Below are 23,624 nucleotides of genomic sequence, written 5' to 3' on the forward strand. Positions count from 1 at the left end.
GAGAGAGAGAGAGAGAGAGAGGGAGAGAGTTTGGAGAGAAGCTTGAATGCTTGTTCAATTCTTCTTCTTCTTGTTTCAGTTTTTGAATCTTAAGTTTTAATTATTTAATGGGTTTTTTGAATTGGTGAATTGAATGCATGTAAAACTCTGTTTATTGTTTTATATTACAGTGAAGGCCTGAAGGGAAGTGTTGGGGTTTTTTGGACTGGTGTGAGACCAGTAGTTGACCTTTGACAAATCTGAAAATGATGTGCTATCTTCCATGCATGCAGCTAGACTACAGGAGGGGAGGAGGAGCTGCCCCTTTCTTCACGCGCTTAGCCACGTGTGCCTGTCTTTAACTTCTTTCCAAACAAATCTTACAATATTATTAAGCATGCAATTTGATTCTCTGTTCTTTAATTACAACAGAGTTACTGTCAAGATTTAGTTTTGAAAAAGAAAAAAACAATTGTTAATTTTTGAAAATTTTTGAAACCTAGATCTCTTTGCTCAATCACGGCTCTATAGAACCTGTTCTAACTGTGGTTCAAGTGCAACTCTTTGTTTTGCTTATTGGAAAGAAAAAATTATTGTAGAGAGGAATATTTTTGTATATAAATCATAATTACCTCTAATTAAAGGATCAACCGCTCTATCCACCTTCCCCGGGCCTTTATAGCTAGGCACCTTTAATGATAAAAGTTCCCATGCCATCATATTGGTGTATGAACTTAAAAATAAGGCTGGGGGCATTTCAGTAGTACTACATGATAGTCAATTGCTGTAATTTTGGGTCTATTGACGAAAACTTCCTCTGTTCCTTGGAGTAGCCCAAGATTCAATGCGACTTATAAAGATGCTAATCCTGATTTATGAGCCATTATGTTGCAATTAGGCTATATTATTAACTACTAATTGGTTGATTCCAAGCATGATTAGCAGGCACAATTATTTCCCTTTTTGTTTTTCTATCTGTGGCAGATATGGGTTCCTTCCCTAGTAGGGGAATTTCATTCCCTAAACTTTCAGTCTTTTCCACAGAGTGTGATGAAATTCCAATAATGTTGGAAATAATTGGAAAATAAGGAGGAAAAATGTTCGATTAAAACTGTTTTAGCGCACGCGTGGTCAGTGATGAATGATTATGATTCTCCAACCTGCAAACTAAAGAGGAAACAACATAAGTAGGCTACAAATTTTGAAGTCCCTGTGCTTCGAGTCCAAAATGAAAGCAGAAAAAATTAAAATGGTTCAGTGAACAAGACGACTGATCGCATGATGGGTGGTGTCATGGGAGTTTGGGACCACAGGGGTACGTGCCCAACTGTAAATGACCAATATTTTGAAATCTGCATGAGCTTCCAATCTGCTTATTTTCATAAATTGAGTCAATATCATGTCTGACTTGCTTGTACGTACTTTAAAATTGTTTTGCCTTGGCGAAGGCCTATTTTTTTTCTAGTCTATATATGTTGGACTTTTATTTTATTGAATCCACGATATTTTTGAAATTGAAAGAATTTGATTTCTAATTCTTGAATTTTGAAAGCATCATGGGCCAAGATTGGCAATCGGGGTACCAGGCGACTGGCAAATCACATAGAAAAGAAAAGTGATAGAGATATCTAAGATGGACCACCCTCAAGATCATATATCCGACGACCTAAAAGGATGGATCAAAGCAGCACATGTGCGGCCCTGATGCAAACTTAATTGCTCCCCTTTTTTGATCGATACAGACTAATGCCACACCTGAGCTGCAAAAAGAGCAGGGTCCCAGAGTACAAATCTTAAAGATGCTGTGGTTTTAATTAGATAACAGTGGAAAACATTGCAATCCTTTTAACCGAAAGGACTACCCTGAATTAGTATTAGCTCTCGACAGTGGGTCATTGTAGTAACTAGCCCTAGTACTGAATGAGCAAAGGCATTGATTTCTCACTTCCACGTCACAAAACCAGTTAACCGAATAAATGTTGATTTGTGTATCCCCCTTAATTTTTTGTTTCAAATATTGGTCTCGAGTGTGGACTTAATTTTACAGATTCGACCACTAATAAAGAGAATCCAACGTGCAACCACCATTTTTCATTTGCAGTGACATTGACTCAACTGAGATTGTTGGTATAAACACGCTTCATCTTTCTTTTTGGAAAGGTATAAGCACGCTTCATTTGATATATGATATTGTTTTGTAGTCAACGGATGCTGATTTTTGTGTGAATTTTTTAAAAAACTTTAGGAATCTAGAAGATTCATGTTTATATATTTAAAGATTCATATCATCTCTTATTGATATGAGTTTTATGATATATATTCTATTAAATTGAATAACATTTCATTTTACGAGCTCTTATCTATAGGGGAGATTTAGGTTTGTTTTGATATTGTTTATCACTGGTTTAGATCTTGATCTTTATTTATGAAAAGGGATCTAAAACCCTTAGACTCGTTTTTAATTCAAAAAACATGTTTACATAGAGTTAGCTAAGTTTTGTTGAGGCCCAAAAAACGAAAAGGAATAAAAGTTCAAATTTTGCTTTTCAAAAGAAAAAAGAAAACTTTTTAAAATTAATATGTTGACTACAAATAAAAAAAATTTATAATAGATAATAATTTTATATAATATATAAATCAAAATGAATAAGGAAAAAAACTTATCATAATATTTTAAGAAAAATTGTGTTCGATGGTATTTCTTGAATTCCAATTCATCAATTGTTGATTATATATGAAAAGGTTAATAATGACTTTCTTAATATAAACAACTAAATTATCAATAAAAAACTCATTATTTATTTTATTTTGATGTATTGTTTTTACAATTTTTATTACTAAAAAGATTCTCTCTATATTTGCTATAAAAACTAGAAAAGTCAAAACAAAGCAAATTAATCTATCAATTAGGATTAATAAAAAAATATACATTGATAAAATTTTAAACAACAGCTAATATGACAACATTATAATTTATATTTTAAAAATTATATAATAATTTTTTAATTTTAAAAAATTAAAATAATAAAAAATAAAATTCACATAATAAAAAAAATGACAAATAGAAGATAGAACCTACATAAAAAAAAGAAGAAGGATATAATTGATGGTTTGTAGAAATTTTAAAAAAAATCTATTAAAATTATAAACATATAAACAAATAGAAAAAAAAATAATATATATATATTAAATAAATAATTATTTATATTAATTACTAAATAAAAATCATTTTAAAAAATATTATATATATATATAGAGAGAATTTTAAAAATTTTAAAAGGGTCATGACCCCATATTCATGCTATGTTCGGTCCCTACATGCTTATAAATGAAGAAAGGCTCATCACTGACCATACTGATGTAAGATTCGCCACTACATATCATGATTAGTGGAAGATAAGGGAATAGTTTAAACTGAAACTGCTTTTCGGTCATTTCCATACCCCTTCCACTGTGGTCAGCACTTCATTTACGCGCACTCTCCTAAAGGCCATGGTCAATGCGCTATGCATCTACATCGTCTTACGCGCGTATTTACGCAAACGAAGATGACACGTGCATGTACAAAACGTAAAAATGCGGCAGCCCTTGCTTTCGCAGCTTGCTAGCCATAGCAGCCAGTGGGGTCATTCACAACTTGCTAGCTTCCCGTTGTACTAAAAGTTTTTGAATAAATAATTTATTCGGTCACTTAAGTTTTTTTTTTAAAAACATTTTTATCATCATATACGTGACTTATCCAAAATATTTGACTTATACATATCATTCCACTGTGTCATATCATTAAAACTAAAGAAATTTATGAAGCTGGTGGAATTCATCAAATATGGTTTCTTTTTTTTCTTTTGAAGATCATCAAATATGAATTTTCTTTTTTGAAGAAAATGAAATATGAATTATAAACAACTAAACTGCTAATGGTTAACGTATACACTAGTACTGCAAAGAAAACTGTTGAGTCTCTAATCAAGGGTGTTATTTATTGAATATTAAAATCAGTTCCAGAGTTTGTATTGCATAGAAAACTGTTAAGTCTCTAATTAAGGATGTTGTTTACTGAATATTAAAATCAGTTTTAGAGCCACTCAATAAAATTAAAAGAATTTTTTTAATTACAGGAAAGAAGATTCGAATCATGTTCTTAATAAAAATTATGCATTAATCAATAAGTTAAATATTCAAATGTTAATAAAATTAAACGATTATAAACAAATTTCGTTTCTTTCTCACTTAATCTTAGTCATTTGCATTAAGCCTGTATTCATTCTCAAAAACTTTAAGTTACTAAATTATTATCAGTTCTCAAAGAGTGTTAATGAAATCGGTTTTCATGAGAGTTAATAGCAGTAAACAAGAAGATATTTTCATTTCTTTCTCACTTGAAGTTCACTCCCCTGCGTAATAAATTGACACTGAATTTTCAAGGGATCATCAATAACATTAGAGCATTTGCCATCAGCATCACCATGAACAAGAACGCCGGGAATATTTTCGTTTGGTTGCTTATTTTGGTGGTCTATGAAGCCTCCTTGTGTGCGGCAAAATGCAAGAAACCCGAAGAGCTTCCATTGCATGAAATCTACATAACCAATTCCATGCCCCATGAGGCACCCGTTAGATGCTTTCGGTATGATTTAACAGACAATTACCTTGGAAACAAGTGGCTGAAACCTCGTGAAGAAACCAAGTTCCAATTCAGATACGAATTATTGCCTGAAACGACGTACTACTGCACAACAACTAATGGGTCATTTGCAGCGTACAGGCAGAGCTACGACTGTGCCCAAAACAAGGTCAATCTTTGTGAATGGCGAGTTCATGAAACCTATGCTGAGCTGTACTCACTAATTCAACAGCAATGGGTTCATTTTGACTACGAACCGGTAAAGAATCCAACATGTTACAAGGATCTCTGTCTACGTTTTCCACGAGGATATCCTTCCCATAAAGCTCCCTGTCACAAAGAAAGCTCTAAGGCTAGCGTGCCTGAGCAGAACGCCCTGTATGATCTTAGCCCGAAATAACGGTTTTGATTCAACTTTGATTGTTACTCCATTTCCATATTAAAACACATCCTTTGCCTCTAACAGGGCATTTTAGCTTACACAGTTACAATTATTAGCTTTCCATTGGTTGACTTTATGCTGTCAAGTACGGCACTACGGCATTTTTCTCCCAGAGTAGGTCAATCTGTTAGTGCCTTTTTAATAAACACACAATTTGTGAACGTAATAGTAGTTTAAAAGTTGTATTTTGGTTTCAGTAGTTTACAGTACTCTATTACTGTTAAAACCTTTTGCTCTGGAAGCTAAATTAATATTCTAACTTCATAAAGAGTTTTCAAAAAAAGCCATTTTCCACTTAATTTTTTATACCCAAACCCGATAAGATTAGTAACATATACTTGTAATTGAACTCATTCTTATAGATTGATGATAGATTTGGAATATACAATTCTTAGCTAATTGACCTAGAACGTGAAGATAGACATAAAAAGGGCGGTGTCGTTTCAAATCTTGAAATGTTTGTGTCCAACATCTCTTGCAATTGAATGGTTAGGACTTTTGTTTTTGGCCATTGAATGGTCAAGACTTAAGAATCAGAAAGTGGAAGTAATAGGAGTGATGCCATTTACAGTCTCACGCGCTTTCACTTTCTATTGTTATGCCAGTGTCGGATGAAAAGGTCTATCCCTAGGCTACCTACCGAGAAGTTACAAGCAAGAAAGGCCCACAAAGAAGAGGAAGCCAGTTCCATGGTGTTTTCCTTAGATTCTGATGGGAAAGAAAGGCGTTGGAATTTGATGATTTCAACCTATATATGCTTGTATTCTTTGAATTCATTGAATTAAATATTAATTTGTATTCACAAAAAGTAGAAAAAAATGGAAACCTCTACAATTTGTGCTCGTCTCAAGTAAAAACAGAGGAGAAAATACATTGAAACAAAAAAACTTCAGGAAGTCGTATATATCACAGGCGCTTGACTTCAAATTCAACATTCTTTCTACAATACTCCTCTGTATTTAGAACCTTATCAAACATCACACGCTACGAAAACATTGCGCTATGTACACTGAATCCCAAGAAATCAAATGGAGTAACTCCACAAAGACACATCAATATCACTATCAGAATCATCCCAATTCCTAGGTGGAGAAAGTAGAAGGCCTTCAGCCATGCTGACGAGCAACTTTGGCATGTCGAACATTGCTTCTTCGTCAAGGAAGTGAACTTTCTCTGACACTATTTTACTGTTCCCTAAGTTACCCGTGCTGCTGGAAACGTCACCATCAGAAGCCTTGACGCTTTCCTGCTTCGCATCGCTGCTCGAAAGTACATCCAATTCTTGAGGCCTAAATGCTTCAGCTGCCTCAGCTGCTGCTCTCCTGATATCGACTGCATCATTTGAAGCTGGCACAGGCAACCTCCAAGCAGAGTCAGCGAAATTAAGGCAGGCAGCCTTGCCTCTGAATGCTAATGCAGCTACATCATGTGCCCGTGCAGCCATTTCTGGGGTGGGATAAGTACCAAGCCAAATGCGAGTCTTTTTATTAGGCTCCCGCAATTCACATACCCACTTGTCTTTGTTCCTTCTTCGAACCCCTCTAAAAATCGGATGACGTGTCTCCTTGAATATTCTCCGCCCTGCACGTTTCTTAGGCCTGCTAGTTGCAAGTACAAGTACTTCTTCATCAGAGTGAACAGCCCGGCGAACAGTGCCCGCTTCAGACGATGACGACGGCTCCACTCTATCAGCTGGCATAGAGTAAGACCTGCAGGAGAAAAGATCAGAGAATTGGCTTGAAATATCCATTGGAAATGAGTAGCCAAAGTTTCCCAACTGTGCTTCTGGAATTCTTGGTTTTACTTTAGTTGCAACTTTGGGGAGGGTACGGTCAAGTTCTGTGAAGAGAATTGCGGCTGGCCGACTTTGGTAACTTGTTGGTTTAGGATTTTAAGCAGCAAAGAGAGCAGAGAAGTTCTTTTAACTGTTTTGAGATTCTGGGTTCGGTTGGAAGTTGAATCTTTTAGGAAGTAGTTGCATAGACTTAAGAGAAAAGCTGTCGACTTGGAATGGATCTTGGAATTTTAAGAAGCAAAGGGAGTGTGGGAAGGATATATATAGGTTTTTTAGGAGGCAAGGAGTGGGGCAGAGGTGACTGCGATTTGCACACGGACGCGCATATGATAGAGTGCCAGCTGGAAGGTCCAATGTTCCCACATATGGTAAAGCCAGTATATCACAGACACAGAAGAAAAAGTCTAATCCAAAACCCAGGTTCCATCCTCCAGGTGTCCTGGTTTTGGCTCATGTACCTTTTGTTTCCAGCTAAGCTTACATTTTACGAACTCAGTAAGCAAGGTGTTTCTCACGTGTTTGATGGGAAGTGAAAATTGACACGTTTATTTTTGCTTTTCTAGCTTGTTAGTGAGAGGAAAGTATGAGAGAGAAATTAGTCTTAAAAAGAAAATGATGTTGGTTAAGGAATATGGTTTTCTCTTGTTATCTGGAAGGAAGGGTTTCTCAGCTCTGTCCTCAATGCTTCCCTCTGTCAACTGCAAATTACTCTTATGCTCCTAACTTTGATTTTCTATATATCCAAATACTAGTACAATATTTAAGCTTTTAGAAGAAATATTTCTTGAACACTTATTGAGATTCTAAGTTTTTACAATATTTTATACATATTAATTTAGGAAGAAATGAATTCACAGTTTTAGAAAAAATTAATTAGTCTTCATTTCGTTTCTGCCTAGATAATTTCCCTTGTTTACTTTAAAAAGAAAATTTAAAGTATTCAATTGCCATTCATATTATGGTTGTTGACAAAACTAGTAAAAAAATTAACCTCATTTTAGTAACGTCATTGCAAAATGCTTTTTCTTATTTTAAAGGAGTAGTTTATTTGAATTAAGCCATAATTTTCTTTAATCTGCCTTCTCTTCCACGTTGATCACGTGACTTTCCGGTAGAATCATGGGCTCCATACCTTACCTTACCTACGAATGTCACGCATTGGGCTTTCCAGCCCCAATTCCCTAAACAATATGTGTCCACCAAGATGGTTCAGTGAGTGAGCTGAGCGCCACTCTCTCTTCCTCACCTGAGGATCAGATCCATGATTGCTTCTATTTTGTATACGTAGTTGGGACCCATTTTGGGTTTAATATCCGTCCATGCCTCTCAGTCTGTGGAAAGGAATTTTATACCCACAATTAATTAGCATCGAAAAATATTTGTGTCGTTAAAAAAGAGTGTATTATCTTAACATTTTCGTAAGAGAAATTAAAGAGAAAAAAAAGGAGTCACGTCAAAGTCGTTGGATGTCCACAAACCATAATCTGTAAAGGGTGAAATGATAGCCAACCAAGAGATGCACTGATGTTATTCCTTGTTGTTATTATGTTAAACAGTGCCCGGTAGTCCACATCAAGAGATGCAAAAAAAGTTTGATCAACAAATATCTGTCCGACACAGCCAACCACCGAAACGCTGGAAGGAAAGGGAGGACGAGGACGAAGGGATGATCCCAATCTTGTGACGTAGTTAATGAGATGATAATCTTCAGAGATAATTCGAGCATTTAAAATAAAATTAAGTCGTGGTTAACAGCTAATTAAAACCTTTTAGAACAAATGTTTCTTACTGCCTGGGTTTTGATAAGAAGGGTTCGTGGGCCTTGCAGAGAGGTGGCAAATTTAAGCATAACTCAGGAACATGACTGGAACCCAACCCTGAAAATTATTGAGGCCATTCATAATGGGATGACAGTTTTCATGGCATGAATTTGACACAAGTACAATAACATGAATATGACTAGCGATTTGAAAGCATGGATTGCATTCAATGTTCGGTCCTGTCTCTCATTTAAATATATAAAAGGGAAAGTTAGGCTCGGCCTGTCTTATAAAATATTTTAGAATTGGGCTCCCAAACCGCAAAAGTTATCCTCAGCTTTCCATGCCCAAGCCCAAAGTCTCGGAAACAACTTACATCTCGTAAACCAATTTTGCTTGTTTTATTTGAGGAAGTTGGACTCCCATTTAGGCACTGTATTAGTTATTCTTACTGCTATATATAGTAATTAATTGATTGCAGATTTAGTTTATACATAAATACATACATACATACAAATACCACCTTCTAACTACTTGCAAGATATATGGATCCTGCTTTTTCCAAGTATAATATTGAAATATCAATAAAAACGATGGTGAAAAGGTTCATGTTTTGCAATTCAGCGGAAAACTGAGATCCATGAACATTTAAAAAAAAAAAATCAAGTACATGGAAACAATGTTCACATTAAAACGAAAGATGGGTTGATTTTTGAAGAAATGTACTCGCTGGTTTATGCTTAGCAAATTGGTTTCGTTCTTCAGCTCAGCATCCCCTGATCAGGTACTTCAAATACGTACGTAGTAGAAAGAAATCATGGTAATTGAAAGGACTCATTTGTCTGCTCTTTTCTTTTATCTAAATATAATTTTCGCAGGCAATTATATCCATTAATGTTCGCAGATGAGCGTAGGCAAAATTAGTCAATTGTCGTGGAAAATGGTCGAGTCCTTTGCGACAAAGAATCGCATGCAAGAGTCTGCGTGAACGCTAGCTTCAAAATTTTGTAGGACAAACTTTGGACAAGATCATGCTCATGGATTTTTCTAAGAGAATAAATTATGTTAAAGAATAAATGACTATATATTCATGTAAGATAAATGCTATATATAGATAGACATAGCTAGACTTTCCATAAAAACAAGAACAGACATAGCTAGACTTAGAGCTTGACCTTGATGGTCCATCCACCATCGAAAGTGGACAACCTGCTGCAAAGGTTGATGTTCGAGCCTCATTTTCCTGTAAAAGTCTTCAACAGGGTCTTAACTCCTTTTTAAACAATTGCCAACTATAATGTACGATTCAGGCATGCATTCATGATGCATATTAAGTTCCAAGGGTTTGCACAGAGATCATGCAGTGTTCAATAAAGATAGAAATTCATATTTTAATATCCTTGTCCCAGACAACACAGTGTACTGTAGGAATCAATCAATTAAAGTTAAGAATCAACTCAAAGAAATGATCACAGATAATTAATGCCAATATATATATATATATACACACACACATAATAAAAGATAAAAAAAAGAAAGAAAAATCATAATAACTAACAAACCAAAAGGACATAATGATTGGGATCATCTGGGAGACACATCTTTTCTGGGCCACTAAACGTGAGTTTTAGGCCATCCTATATGCATTGCAAGGGGGGGCCGTGAGAGCTAGAGAGAGGTATTTCTTTACATAAAGAAAAAATAAAGAGGGATTTCTTTATATAAAGAGAAAAGACTAACATGAAAGAGAAACAACATTGTGTCAGCCACATTGGATGCTTGTTCCCTCTTCATGGATCCATGTTTTTAGTACTAAACTTATCCAAGTTAAATGCACCTTTGTATACACTAACTAGTTGTACATATTTATGTTAATCAATTATTCGACTATTTTAAAGATAATATTTTTTATTCTATCATGTTTTATTTTTTTAATTATCTCATTCTACATTCAGAATTATACTGTCGATGAACTTTATATAAAGATGATTGGCTTATATAATTAAAAATTAAGAAGCAAGATGTGAAAGCAAAACGATGATAGTTGAGATTATAGTTAAAATTAGTATTATTTTCATAATGCAGGTAGTGGAGTTACCACCTTGAAACTTGCTTAAAATGGAATATTGCTTTTGTGATAATAAAGTGCAATTATTTCTCCATCACAAAAAGAAAAGAGTTTGATTTATTTAATTTTCAGGTAAAAAGGAAGTCAAGAAATGCAGCTTTCTAAACCTTAAAAACTGTGCTAATTAAAGGGTTTAAAGCATCTTTGTTACCATTGAAGTAATTTCTAAGATATAATTAATTCTTATAATGTTTGTAACCCTGCTTAATTAAAGCAGTACAGATTAATTCAACAAACAGGCTTCGAAGGGGAGAAAAACAGAAAAGAAGGAAAAAACCTTCAGAAATTCTACCTTAATTTTGATAAACCTTTCCAGCAATAATACCTGGAATTCTGATAGTACTGCTAGGAGAAACTCATGAAACAGAAGGGAATAGAGGTTATGACAAAATAGAGAGGTCGGCAGTTGTTCCGTATACCTTTATCAGCTGTATGCAATGCTTATTACACAATGAACATCATTCATTTTTGTTTTCATTGGGCTTCTGTTTTTCCCATTGGCCTGTGAAAGGTTTATTTCAGACGTCAGTTTCATTCGTGATGATTCTAATATTGCACTCACAAAAAATATGTAAAGATCAAAATCTTGTTGAACAGAGAGGGATAGAGATAGAGAGAAAGACCCGTTACCAACCGGGGGATCTGAAAGTGAAGGGAGAGGAAAAAGCAAACAAAGGTGGCTATGTCGGCCATTTATAGTCAAACTCTTTTCGTTCATTCAAAGGACAAGAAAAAAAAAAAATTCGGCTACGAAATTTTTGGCCGTAGACAATACCCCACAAATGTACTCCTTTTTCCTTTTGATTTTATTACTAGATTTAATGGTACCAACAAGAAACTAGCGCTAGTTTTCAATATTGAAGGCAGTTCCTGTGTTGAGTTGTGGGTTGAAATTCTTGGCCGACTTGATTCCACGCTTTGGGCATTTCCTCCTTCGGAATTATTCATTGACAAGTCCCGAAACAGATAAGAAATCATATCTGATAGGAGCAAAGGACGAGCAGTTTTCTTGCAAAGAGTTGAGTATAGAGATAATACCCAAATGGGGTTGTAACTGGTAAGCACTAAAACATAATAAAATTGCTTGGTAGCTTCACAAATTGCATTTTGACATTGTTGTGAGTGCTCTCACATACCACTAAAGGCCCCACTAGATATATCATTAGATGTTTGTCTCCTCAAAGAGGAGAAAAAGTCATGTAGGTCCTAATAGATGTATGAAGTTAGAGTATGTGGTACAACAGGAAGTGATTTTGAAATAGTTTTTATTTTTTTAAATAAAAATTAAATAAAATTAAAACGCGTGCACACACATATACATTTTGTATAAAAATGACAACAGGATTATTTAATTATGATCACCGTCATTATACATATTTTCCCTTATATTAATTATTTTTTCAGAAGTTTCATCACAGCTTCTTTCCTTATATTTTAAATATATTTTACTAAATTATTTAAATAATTTTTTACAAGAATACCAAATCACATAATTGTTAACCGAAATACATATAGAATTATAAAGATAAACATTTTGTTTAAGATAATCAAGTTTGGACGATCTAAACCCACCATCATCTCACCGTTGGCCCTAATCACCTTGCTTATGTTATTTTATTTTTTAAAAAGATCAACCCAATTGGGGTGAAGTGAAACCAGACCATTTGATTGGACTCATTTTGCCATTTTTTACACACTATCTTTTGATAAGTGAGCCTCGCTTCTATATGTTCAATTAATAATGCCTTGTCTCTTTAATCCTTTATGTTTTCGGTGTGATCATACTAGAATTAATGTACCAAATCTTATTAGAACTTTTGCAATAATGTTTTTACACAATTAAGGAAGTAGTATTAATTAGATGAGCGGCCTCTTGGGAAATTCTCATTTTGCATCCCCATTCCATAACTTATGAGCACCATGCCCATTGGCCTTCACTGCACTAAGGCCTTGTTTAACTTTTGACTTTAATTAGGAAATTAAAATGGTTATGAATAGGTAATGGTCTCTATGAAAAAATTTTACTCTAATTTCTATTTTAATTAAGGAAAATGTTTTTTTTTATGCATTCATACATATAAGGTTGGACAAGAAACAAATTAACTCGCTATAAAGTTATAGTGAGACTTGAGATCTTTGGACCTTCGTCTTAGGGTTTTTGCCTTTCTGCTTAGACAAATGATGATCCTGTTCTAAACACAATTATTAAAAGCTTAGCACATTATGGATCAAGTAATTCTATAGAAAATTCAAGGGACAAACTTTATGAGTCAAAGGGAGAATTGGGATCCCTAACCCATCGAAAATTCCAAATTGAAAAACTTTGATGAAACATATAGTGGTAAGAGGCTTAGCTTCCTTTATTGTTTTTAGCTTCTCTCCAACTTTTTATATCTTATTCAAATTTTAAAATCAGAAATACATATAAACATAAGTCACTCGAATCCGTTTTAGTGGTTGAAATAGGTGACTGGAAGTTTTAATAAAGGTCTTCAATCAGAATCATAGTGTTCCCTCTTATATTAAAAAATTATTAATATGTACGAAAATAAATTATAATATACTCGAAGTTTGTGACTTTACAATCGACACCGTTCTCTCAAAACCCCTGGCTTGGGTTCAAGTCAAACAACTCGGCAGACACAATCCATTGCCATCTTTAATCTCAATTATGGTTTATATGGTTATTATGAAGGACATATCTAGAGAACTGTTCATGGTTCATAGTAAGGGCCCCCCGACAAATAAACAGTGCAACTGTTTAATCAAGGAGACATCTTAGCTCTATTCTGATTACTCAAATCCAATGCTTCACTTTCAATCTTTCATCAAATGGATATTGACATTTACACAGGACAATATAGGACCCGCCCGTCTTAACGTTTTGACTCATAATTTCTCGAATTCCAAAAAGCCACAAAATTTCTGCATCGTTACCTAGTGACTAACATGATTAAAGAAACATCATCTGCTTCTTGTCAACTTTGCTTAAAATGAGAGGGAAATGTTTGATTTTTTAGCATGGAAGCATGGGTTTCCGTAAGTTATAGCTAGCATGCGTATAATCAAGTAGTATTTATCAAGTATTTAAGTATATGAAACCTTCCCCGCCCCTCCCCCCCCTTTTTAATTAGGCTGGTGGGTATACAGAAATGATAATCTTTTTTTCTTTCTCTTAATAGAAAGGGGTTTGATCTAGTGCGTTTTTTTTCTTTCTGAAAGTTAAGAGATTGATTAATAGAAAGGGATTTGATCTAGTGTTAGTTTAAAAATTTCATGTATATGTTAAATCGAGAGTTCCACTCTCATATTTAATTGAGGAAATGATCACCAAAAATGGGCTTCTAACGCATAATCAAGAATTGACGTTAATTTCCTGGATAAAGTAGTTTGAAACAGTTGTCTGAAAGAAGGAAGAAGAAGGAAAGAAAAGAAAAACAATATATAAAAGAAAAAAGGGCAGAGGAACAAACAGGAAGCTGAGAGAACATCTCAAAGAAGTAGTGTTACAAACAAGCCAATATTACATCATTTCTATCTATATACCACAGCAGCACTCGTAAGCAAAGCAATATTGGAACCCTAATCAGAGGCTTAAATCCAAAAATTTAATTACGTGTTGGAAATCTCTGTATCATATTCATGAAAATCCTGGTTTTTGTTTTCCCATATATTGTCTTTATTTAACATTATGTGAAAATTCTTTCCAAGGCAGACAATAATGCACAGAAAGATGCATTAAATGCCGCCTAGGCCTACTTCTTTTTCTTTCCTTTTCTGTTTCTTTCTTCATTTTCAAACTCGCTTCCTTCTTTTCTAGCCCACATTTAGTGACAATGATCGCAAGACCAAAAATAGGATCTCCTAGCAGCATTATTAGAAAAATCGATATGAATTAATAGCTCCACAAGCTTTCTCCATCGGAGTTCTCCGGCGAGTCATCGGATGGCGTCGAGCTTATTCTCGGCGGTGACACAAGAAGTCCCTCCGCCATGTCCACCAGCAAATTTGGCAGGTTCAGAAGGGCATCCTCGTCCACGTATTCTTGTGTCGTCATTTCTTCATTTTTGGCCTGATGACCTGTTCCTAGATTAATCTCACTTGTTGTTTCAGCCTTTTTTAGTAAAGCAGCTGCTGCAGCTGCTTTACGTATATCCGCGGACGATGTGGAAGCAGGAAGCGGATACGAAGCAACAGAGCCAGGGAAGTTAACAGCAGCCTCGCCGCCTTTTAGGGCTAGGGCAGCCACATCATAGGCAGCCGCAGCCATTTCTGGCGTTGGGTACGTACCGAGCCATATACGCGTAGTTTTGCGTGGTTCACGGATTTCGGACACCCATTTGCCGCTCCGGCACCGGATTCCACGATACATTGGGTGTTTCCCGGAGGAGCTTGAGGCCATATTGGATTTGGGAGCAGTGGGAGGCAATTTGTCACACGTGGGAGATGGGCTATCGCACGTGTGAGTATTTGTTGGGAGGGGGTGTGGGACTTGGATGTTTGGGTCTTGTAAGGATGATGATGGTACGGGCGAGTGAGAGTAAGGTTGGTCTAATTGAGGCACGTTGGTGGGATTATTAGGGTCAGCCATATATAACCCAAGGCAGGGGAAGGATAAAGACTTTTATAGAAAGAAAGGTTAATCTATGGTATTGGTGGTGGGTATTTAATGGAATGCCGAATTGTTTAAGTGTATAGTGTCTCTGTTAGTACTCTAAAAAAGGCGAAAACGTGGGGATTTCGGGGGTCAGATCGTGGCTCCCAGTTGTGTTTCAAGACCTTTCTAGGGTTTTGGTCTTTCAGAGTATGAAGTGGAAAACGATAGTTTGAAGGGGGCGGATGCTGTTGTTTTTTCCTTTGATGAAAACTTTGGGGGTTTAATATCCACACGCCTTGGTACTCAGCAACAGAGCTATTACTTAGCTGTTCTCTATACATTCGGATAGTGCCCCATCAACTCTTCAAAAATCTCCCTCCCTTGGCTGCTGCACACGCTCACAGTACACACGCAAAAATTTTTTAGTGGATTTTTAGCCTTGCCTAGCTAAGCTTAATTTGTTTCTATGCGTATGAGTTTTACATATCAGATATTGAGAAAAAGAGTAGTGGGACGCAGTAGGGCACACTCCATTGGTTATATTACTAGGTTGAAGCTCAAAAGTTCTTGGATTAATGTAGAGTTTATGAATTGATGAGTGATTGATATAATTGGTTGCTCATATACACGCATGTTGTGCAAAGCTAGCTAGCTATAGCGTTGCGGCAAAGCCATGTTTGAACTACCTTGTCAATTAAATCTTATGTCCAGTGTGGTACTTAAGGTAATTAATTCTATTGATAATCAGAAAAATTTTAGTAATTATTTACAATTTAAATGCTCAAACAACAATGCAGTCATAGGTTTTAAATAGATAGTATGACAAATAAGAAGTCCTGATCCAAGTTTTACCTATCTTTCGAGGGTCATGTTGAAATAGTTTTTTAATTAATTACTTACTTCAGTTGTCAAAGACTTGGAGGATAGAAAGAAAATATTTTGACAGGGTTCTTGACGCGCCAACAAAACCAATAGTTCCTCTAATCAAATTAATTAATCAATTGACTAGACTGGTGACAAGTAAATTTTCCTGCTTCTATTGATTAATCTGTTTACCTAATATTTGGAACATCTGATCATCTGCAGAATTTCCAGCTCGATCTCATGATGAATTAGGTTAAATATGGCCAAAATCAAGTTACATTAATTCCTAAGACCAGGTATAAAAAAACAAAGTTGTTCGATAAGTGCCTAAGAATTTTGCGGCATATAATTGTCAAATTGAAGCGTGTGATGACAAAAATCTATTTCTGTATCAGACGAAATGAATGCCCACCACTACATGGTCCCATTTCATGTTTGAATCTTACCCCAAAAAGCGATAGATGGAAATTCCAAACAAAAATTAAACCCATATATTTGTCTGGTCAGGTGGCTCCTATATGTGAATTCCCTCGGATGAGATTTGGCCAGCAAGGTCTGGTCTGGTTCCATGCATGTCTAGGAGAAAGCGAGCCCACAATGTGTCTTTGTACTCGCACAAGGTTTTGCTGTTTAATTTTGAGTTCCACTTTTTTTTTTTACTGTTCATTTTCATGGAATCCTTGCTATATCCTTTTCATGTACTATATATCTACACAAAATTATTGGAAGATATATATTAGATATAGGATCTTTTCACTTTTTCAAAAAAATAACTTTGGATTTGAGGTTTTTATGAACCATTCGGATGAACCTATGAAACCCCTTTTTGTTGTTTGACCTCAAAAAACATATGTACTTAATAAATTGGGACAAAAAAATGTGAAAGACAAGATTGCAGTGCAGGCGTAAAGGATGTGCTTACTGAAACTATTGTTTGTAAGAAAACGACGAATTTTTTTCTTTTCGAAAAAAAAATTAAAACGAAAAGAGAGAAAATATAAGGTACAGTTTTCTAATGTTAAAAAAAAAAAAAAAAATCTTTCTTGCAGAGAAAAAGGACTTTGAGGTTGTTCCTGATGTCGCCTGACCACTAATCACAGTGCTTGAGTGACAGCAACTTGTCTGAACTTCAGAACAACGAGCCCTCTTTCCATCAGCCAATAAACGAACACTTTTATGATATGTAGTAATTCCAGGCTAGTTTTTCCAATCATCATACGAATTCCATACCCTTTAAAGGATAACATAAGCATAAGCAGGAGTCATTACGCATTATATATAATGTAACCCACCATATTAATTAAGCAAATTATCTCCTCTACATAAGACAGAAATTGCCAAAGAACAAACAGGATCCTACAAATTAAATTCTTAACTCCATTCTTTGCACTCTGTTGTAACTGACATTTTTGATACCCTTCTTTTGGTCCAGAAATTTTTTTTTAAAAGGTAGAAATAAAAAATTTTAAAAAATGTATTTTGATGTAAAAGTGAATAATATTTGGAAGTACATAAAATATGTAATTTTTATAACTTTATATATAATTTTATTTTTTAGTAGCTTTTGAAAAGAAAAAAGAAAAAAATTAAGTAGCACAAGTCTTTAATGAAATGCACCCTAAATTATTTTTTGGTTACTTGTCAAAATCTAGCTGAAGCAATATTAAGGTCAAGTTTCTCCTCCCCCCAACAATCTTTCTTGATCAGTTATCAGTAGACACAGCTGATTTCTACTGAAACATGAAAAACATCGGTTCAATAAACCAACTCAAAAGTCAAACTTCTGTTGACAAAATAAATCATAAGATCAAAAAAGTAGGCCACATCAATGTACGAAAATCTGAAGCCCATGCTGTGTTCCAATCTGCTCAAAATTTATTCACATGCAGCTTCAAAATATCAACCCCCTTATAGAAAAGGTGACTGTGACGGATAGACTTAGTCAAGGGTTGAATCTATAAGAATTTGTAAAATACAAGAATTTTCTTTTTGTCAATTTCACCTTCATTCAACCATAATAGGAGACTTGAAACTGAAGTGTGAGCCTTGGCCTTGACATTGTCGGTCGTTAGTCCCCTGGAATTATATATCATTTTCTAAGTAAGTACTTAACCCACTCTCTTTGAATGTTAAAAATAGATGCTTTTGATACAACAACAGTGTCCTATATATCCCATTTTACGTATCATATAATATCCACACTTAATCAAATGCTAATCTCAGAATTTCATTTTTTAAAATTTTTTTAAAAAAAATTAAAGCAACAATCTGCCCATCGTTTGGCTAAAAAAGTGTGAATAAATAAACTGTTGAGATATTTTCAACGATTCTTTGGAAGAGATTTGTTATCCAAATCCGGAGTGAGTATAGGACGTCCTTTCGCACACATATTGAAGCCGCTTCTCATCCTCACTTCTTTATTATCTCTTCTTCATTTCATTCTTTCTGCGTTTCTCTGGAGTTGCCTCCTTTTGCTAACCGACTCTTTAGTTCATTTGCGACGATGGCTGGTGGAGGGATGCCTTCAGCCGGTTCCGTGAAAAATTATCCTGGAAATTTCACTTCCAAGGTCTTATCTACTTGCATTATCGCCGCTACAGGTGGTTTGATCTTTGGTTATGATCTTGGTATTTCAGGTAAATGTTATTCCTTTAAAACGATCTTTTGTCAGGGTTTTTACTTACCCTTTCCCATCTTCAAACCATTTATGTTTATGTTATTGCTTGGATTGTAGGTGGAGTTACATCCATGGACCCTTTTTTGGAAAAATTCTTTCCGGAAGTTTACAAGAAGGAAATATCGACTAAACCTTCGGATGATCAATACTGCAAGTTTGACAGCCAAGTACTAACGCTGTTTACATCTTCACTGTATTTGGCTGCTCTTTTTTCGGCCACGGTAGCAGCCAAGATAACCCGAGCGTGTGGAAGGAAGATGACGATGATGTTCGGAGGTTTACTTTTCGCCGGCGGTGCCGTTCTCAATGGCTTTGCTGAAAACATTGCCATGCTTATTGTTGGTCGGATGTTGCTCGGTTTCGGCATTGGATTTGCTAATCAGGCACCTACCATAGCCAATTTTTTTTCTTCTTTATTCCATTTCTTTACATCTTGATTTCTTTAGATATATTCATGTTGTTGTTCATTCATTCTTTTTTTTTTTTCTAATTTAATTACCATCACATGATATTATAACAATGCATGTCATATAGAACTAAAGTCAATTATTTGTTCACTTTTAGAGGCTTAAATTATTATTTTGGAAAGATTTTCATTACATTAAATTTAAGTTTTTAACTTGGTCAATACTAAAAGATCTTTCTCGATTAATAAAGTCATAGAATGCATTATTCTTGTACTAGTAAGAATATCCTTACTCATTTTTTTTAAATAATGATATCAATATCAGATTTTGGCAAAAGGGTTTTCTTTTTAATCAAGGTTTTGTACGCATATATTTGAGACTTTTTTTGTTTGCTCAAACAAAATCCATTTTGAGATTAGAAATTAATTTTGTTTGATTAGATTGGTATGATGAATCAATGTGAAGATATTTAACGATAGTCAAGATCACAACATAACTTTCATGCAGATATTGTAATGCAAACATTCAATAACGATGGTTTTGATTTTATTTTATGCAGTCCGTCCCGATATATTTGTCTGAAATTGCCCCCTTTAAATATCGAGGCGCGATGAACATCATGTTCCAAATGTCAATTACCATAGGTATATTTGTCGCCAACTTGTTGAACTACTTCTCTGCTAAGATTAAAGCTGGCTGGGGTTGGCGCTTGAGCTTGGGTGGAGCTGTTGTCCCTGGTTTGATCATTTTTTTCAGTTCCTTTTTCCTCTCTGACACACCAAACTCTTTGCTTGAACGCGACAAATTTGACGAGGCTAGAGTTCTGCTAAAAGAAATCCGTGGTGTTGACAATGTTGATGAGGAGTTCAATGATTTGTGCGCAGCTAGTGAGGCGTCCAAGTTGGTGAAAAGCCCTTGGAGAGATATTTCCAAAAGGAAGTACAGGCCTCAACTCAGCTTTGCTGTCTTAATTCCTTTCTGTCAGCAATTCACTGGCATGAATGTGTTTGTGTTCTACGCTCCTGTTCTGTTCAAGAGCATGGGATTTGGTAACAACGCGTCCCTCATGTCCTCAGTGATCACTAGCATTATTAATGCTTTGGCAACAGTTGTTTCGATCATCTGTGTTGATAAGTTTGGAAGGAGGACGCTTTTCCTCGAGGGTGGTCTTCAAATGTTATTATGTCAGGTAAATGAATGATTCTTTTTCATCTTCTGATCCTTTTTCTTCTGGATTAATTTTCACTGATCCCTCAAAAATACAGAGATACGACTTCTTATCCTTTCCAAATCTCCTTTTATATGTATGTGTAGATTGTTATGACCGGTTTAATTGCTTACAAGTTTGGTACGAGTGGAAACCCTGGTGAACTGCCCATGTGGTTCTCAATTTTGGTGGTAGCATTCATGTGCATTTACATTGCCGCCTATGCCTGGTCATGGGGTCCTCTAGGTTGGCTAGTGCCCAGTGAAATATTCCCACTTGAAGTCCGTTCCGCTGCTCAATGTATCACTGTCTCCGTCAACATGTTTTGCACCTTCGTCTTAGCGCAAATCTTCACCGCCATGCTTTGCCAATTGAAATTCGGCTTCTTCATCTTCTTTGCCTGTTGTGTCGTGGCGATGAGCATCTTCATCTATATGTTCCTGCCTGAGACAAAGGGAGTCCCCATTGAAGAAATGACCATTGTCTGGAAAAAGCACCCTTATTGGAGAAAGTTTCTCCCTACCGATGAAGATCAAGATTGTGAGATGGCAAAGAAGGGACGATCTCTCTAAAGCTTGGTTGTGGAGTACACTGGATGCTTTTCTTTGCCTTCTTTTTTAACTTTATTAGTTTCGTTCTTGGTTTTGCGTAAATTTTTTTAATTTTGCGATTTTCTCTAGTCATTGTTTTTGTTAGAACAAAACTTAAGTAAGTTTCTTTATGTCAAATTTGTGAGATATTTTCATCTAACATAATTAAATAAAAATTAAATTTAAAAATAAAAACGAATAAATTATTAAAATTGTATAAGATGATAAAAAATATGTATAAAAATTTTAATGAATCATTATTTTATATGTAAGGTTTATATTTGATACATATTATAACTCTATATGTACTCTATTACTTAACTGAGCTAAAATTTTCAGTGTTTGTTAACAATATTCCTGACAAAGTTCATTGGAGGTGGTTGTGAGATCTTTCAGCAAGTTGGCAGAGTGATTGATGCTCTTATCATGAAGAAGAGGGAAGAAATTTGGCTTTGTTAGGTTTGAATATCTGTCTGAAGTGAGAAGAGCAAGTGAGAGATTGAAGGTTAATCGTAGATTGGGAGTAAATTTAGTCAGGAATGGTGGGAGAGATTTTTTTTTTTAATTTTTAAGAGGAAGCAAGTTTGAACAAAATAGGGAGCTTTAAAACCATTAAAAAGGTTACTTTCAGCCACATCAGAAGAGAAATGAACTCACTAGCAGACGGTCTGGCCAAAGCTGGAGTCTTGAGGGATGCTAATTTCAGTGCCCACTTTGTTCTTCACCAAAGGGATGGAAATTTCGAACCTCCTGAGGATCTTTTATAAACGGTTATGAGGTTGACTGTCATGTAGAGCAGACCTTTTGATGGGTTGTTTGTGGGGTTATTGTGCTGGTTTATTTCTCCTTTCTGTTCTGTTGGCACATCAAGTACGTTTGATGTTTGCCAGTCCTCACCAGGAGGACCCTTTTTTAGCTTAAGCCCTAAGTGGCTCTGCAGTACAAAGTCTCTTTTATGAGACAATGCTCAATATAACTTTGCCTTTCAAAAAGAAAACAAAATAGGGAGCTAAAGAATACAAGATTTGAAAGGAGAAGTGATCAGATTAAAAACCAAGGAGAGAAGAAGGCATCATCACAGACTAGAAAAATGTCATATGTTCAGGCTTTAAAGGTGAAAAAGGAAAGCAAAGCAGACTGAAATCGACGTTGAACAACATTTGAACAAAGACAAAGCAGTAGAGAGATTACCTCTTTTTTTTGTTAAGCCAAGCATTTCATTGATAAGAAAAAAAATGGTAAATAAGGATGCAATACTGTGTTGCTCCTTACAGCCTGTTACAAGACTCCAGTCATACAAATCGCCTAGCTTGCAGAGCACACTCTATTACACATGATCAGCTATTAGCTTACAAATCACCTAGCATACAAAGCACATGCTGGTGGAATCTGAAACAGATCGCCTGTTGCCAGCATTGCAGCTCACCTAATTACATAAAAAACACAATGCTATCTGGTACTCAAAACACAAAGAAAGTAGAACAGATTTTATTTTCTGATCTCCCCTGCAATTTTTTTTTTTGAAAGTCAATATTTCATTTCTTTAAAGGAGAAGATGCAGAGAGTACAAGTTATAGCCGGAAGTGCCAGGCCAAAGAAAGATCAGCCTGGACTCCTAGCACATATCAGTGGCTGACAAAAAAATGTCAGTGAACCGTACCCTGTTCCTATATACATTCAAACGCAGTGGACCATCCCATAATCTTTACATTACAGCTGCATTGAAAATTGACAGCCATTGCATGCATCAGAACCCAGAACGAAGAAGAAACAGAACCTGCAGGGTTGTTTCCTTTTCTTGCTTAGCCTTGCGACATTCTGTACTTGTACCCAATCAATCCTTGCCATCCATCATTCGAATGGTGTACATGTCATCCATATTTCATCCAAATCTGGTCGGTTTCCAACGTAACGGTATTCCATTTAATCCCCCTGCAATCTGTCATCAAGCAGAAAATAAATCACAGCATCCACAACAATTCACTCAGTAGAATCCATGCAACAAATAAATGCTCCCGGTATACCCCTTGCTTTGCTAGAGTGTCTGCGCATGTGTTGGCCTGTCGGTAAACATTCCAGAAAAGAATAGATCCGATGCTATAGCCACTACTAACTACCAAGTCGAACCCAAGGAGCTTTTGGAGATGATTTTTATGGATGGCTACTCCGACTTACAGGCAAGGAAATTAGCACCCAAAAAAATCCCTAATCACATTCAATGATGATAAGATGCTTAAGGAATTGAAAGAAAAAGCTTGGCGGTGGCTAAACAACTAGTTCATTAAGGTGGAACTTGGAAGGGTGGTCCAAGAGCTTTACAAGAAATCAATGCTACAGCATACTTGAGGTTCAGGTGGTTCTTGTACATTCTTGGAGCTTCAAAACTTGCAACAGCATAATTAATTTATAGGGGACTTGATTTTTTTTTTTCTTCTGAAGAAAGATTTCATTAAAGGAGTAGCCAAAGGTTGGCCTCCAACAAAGTCTAGAAAAGCCTACTCGCAAATTTTAGGTCTATGCACAACACATCATGAGCATAATCCTCAAAATTGCA

General features: G+C 35.5%; 3 protein-coding genes and 1 long non-coding RNA gene across 4 annotated transcripts in view; 2 read left to right on the forward strand and 2 right to left on the reverse strand.

Annotated features, from left to right (window-relative positions):
* Positions 1-402, forward strand: part of LOC108661067 — a 1,028-nt gene extending 626 nt beyond the window's left edge. The window contains exon 2 of the long non-coding RNA XR_001926876.1: positions 171-402. This is a non-coding gene — a long non-coding RNA (uncharacterized LOC108661067). The remainder of the gene's footprint in view (positions 1-170) is intronic.
* On the reverse strand, positions 5,919-7,055 carry LOC18606449 (dehydration-responsive element-binding protein 1B). The gene has a single exon (XM_007040059.2). The coding sequence runs from the start codon at positions 6,793-6,795 to the stop codon at positions 6,070-6,072; it is 726 nt and encodes a 241-aa protein (XP_007040121.2). The 5' UTR covers positions 6,796-7,055; the 3' UTR covers positions 5,919-6,069.
* LOC18606450 (ethylene-responsive transcription factor ERF027) lies at positions 14,365-15,327 on the reverse strand. Its single transcript, XM_007040060.2, has one exon. It carries the CDS (start codon positions 15,317-15,319, stop codon positions 14,624-14,626), a length of 696 nt encoding a protein of 231 aa, XP_007040122.2. The 5' UTR covers positions 15,320-15,327; the 3' UTR covers positions 14,365-14,623.
* On the forward strand, positions 18,545-21,202 carry LOC18606451 (sugar carrier protein C). Its single transcript, XM_018116916.1, has 4 exons — positions 18,545-18,825; positions 18,924-19,249; positions 19,833-20,462; positions 20,588-21,202. Exons 1-4 carry the CDS (start codon positions 18,693-18,695, stop codon positions 21,050-21,052), a joined length of 1,554 nt encoding a protein of 517 aa, XP_017972405.1. The 5' UTR covers positions 18,545-18,692; the 3' UTR covers positions 21,053-21,202.

This window comes from Theobroma cacao, chromosome 3 (assembly GCF_000208745.1).
Source record: "Theobroma cacao cultivar B97-61/B2 chromosome 3, Criollo_cocoa_genome_V2, whole genome shotgun sequence".
Taxonomy (NCBI): Eukaryota; Viridiplantae; Streptophyta; class Magnoliopsida; order Malvales; family Malvaceae; genus Theobroma; species Theobroma cacao.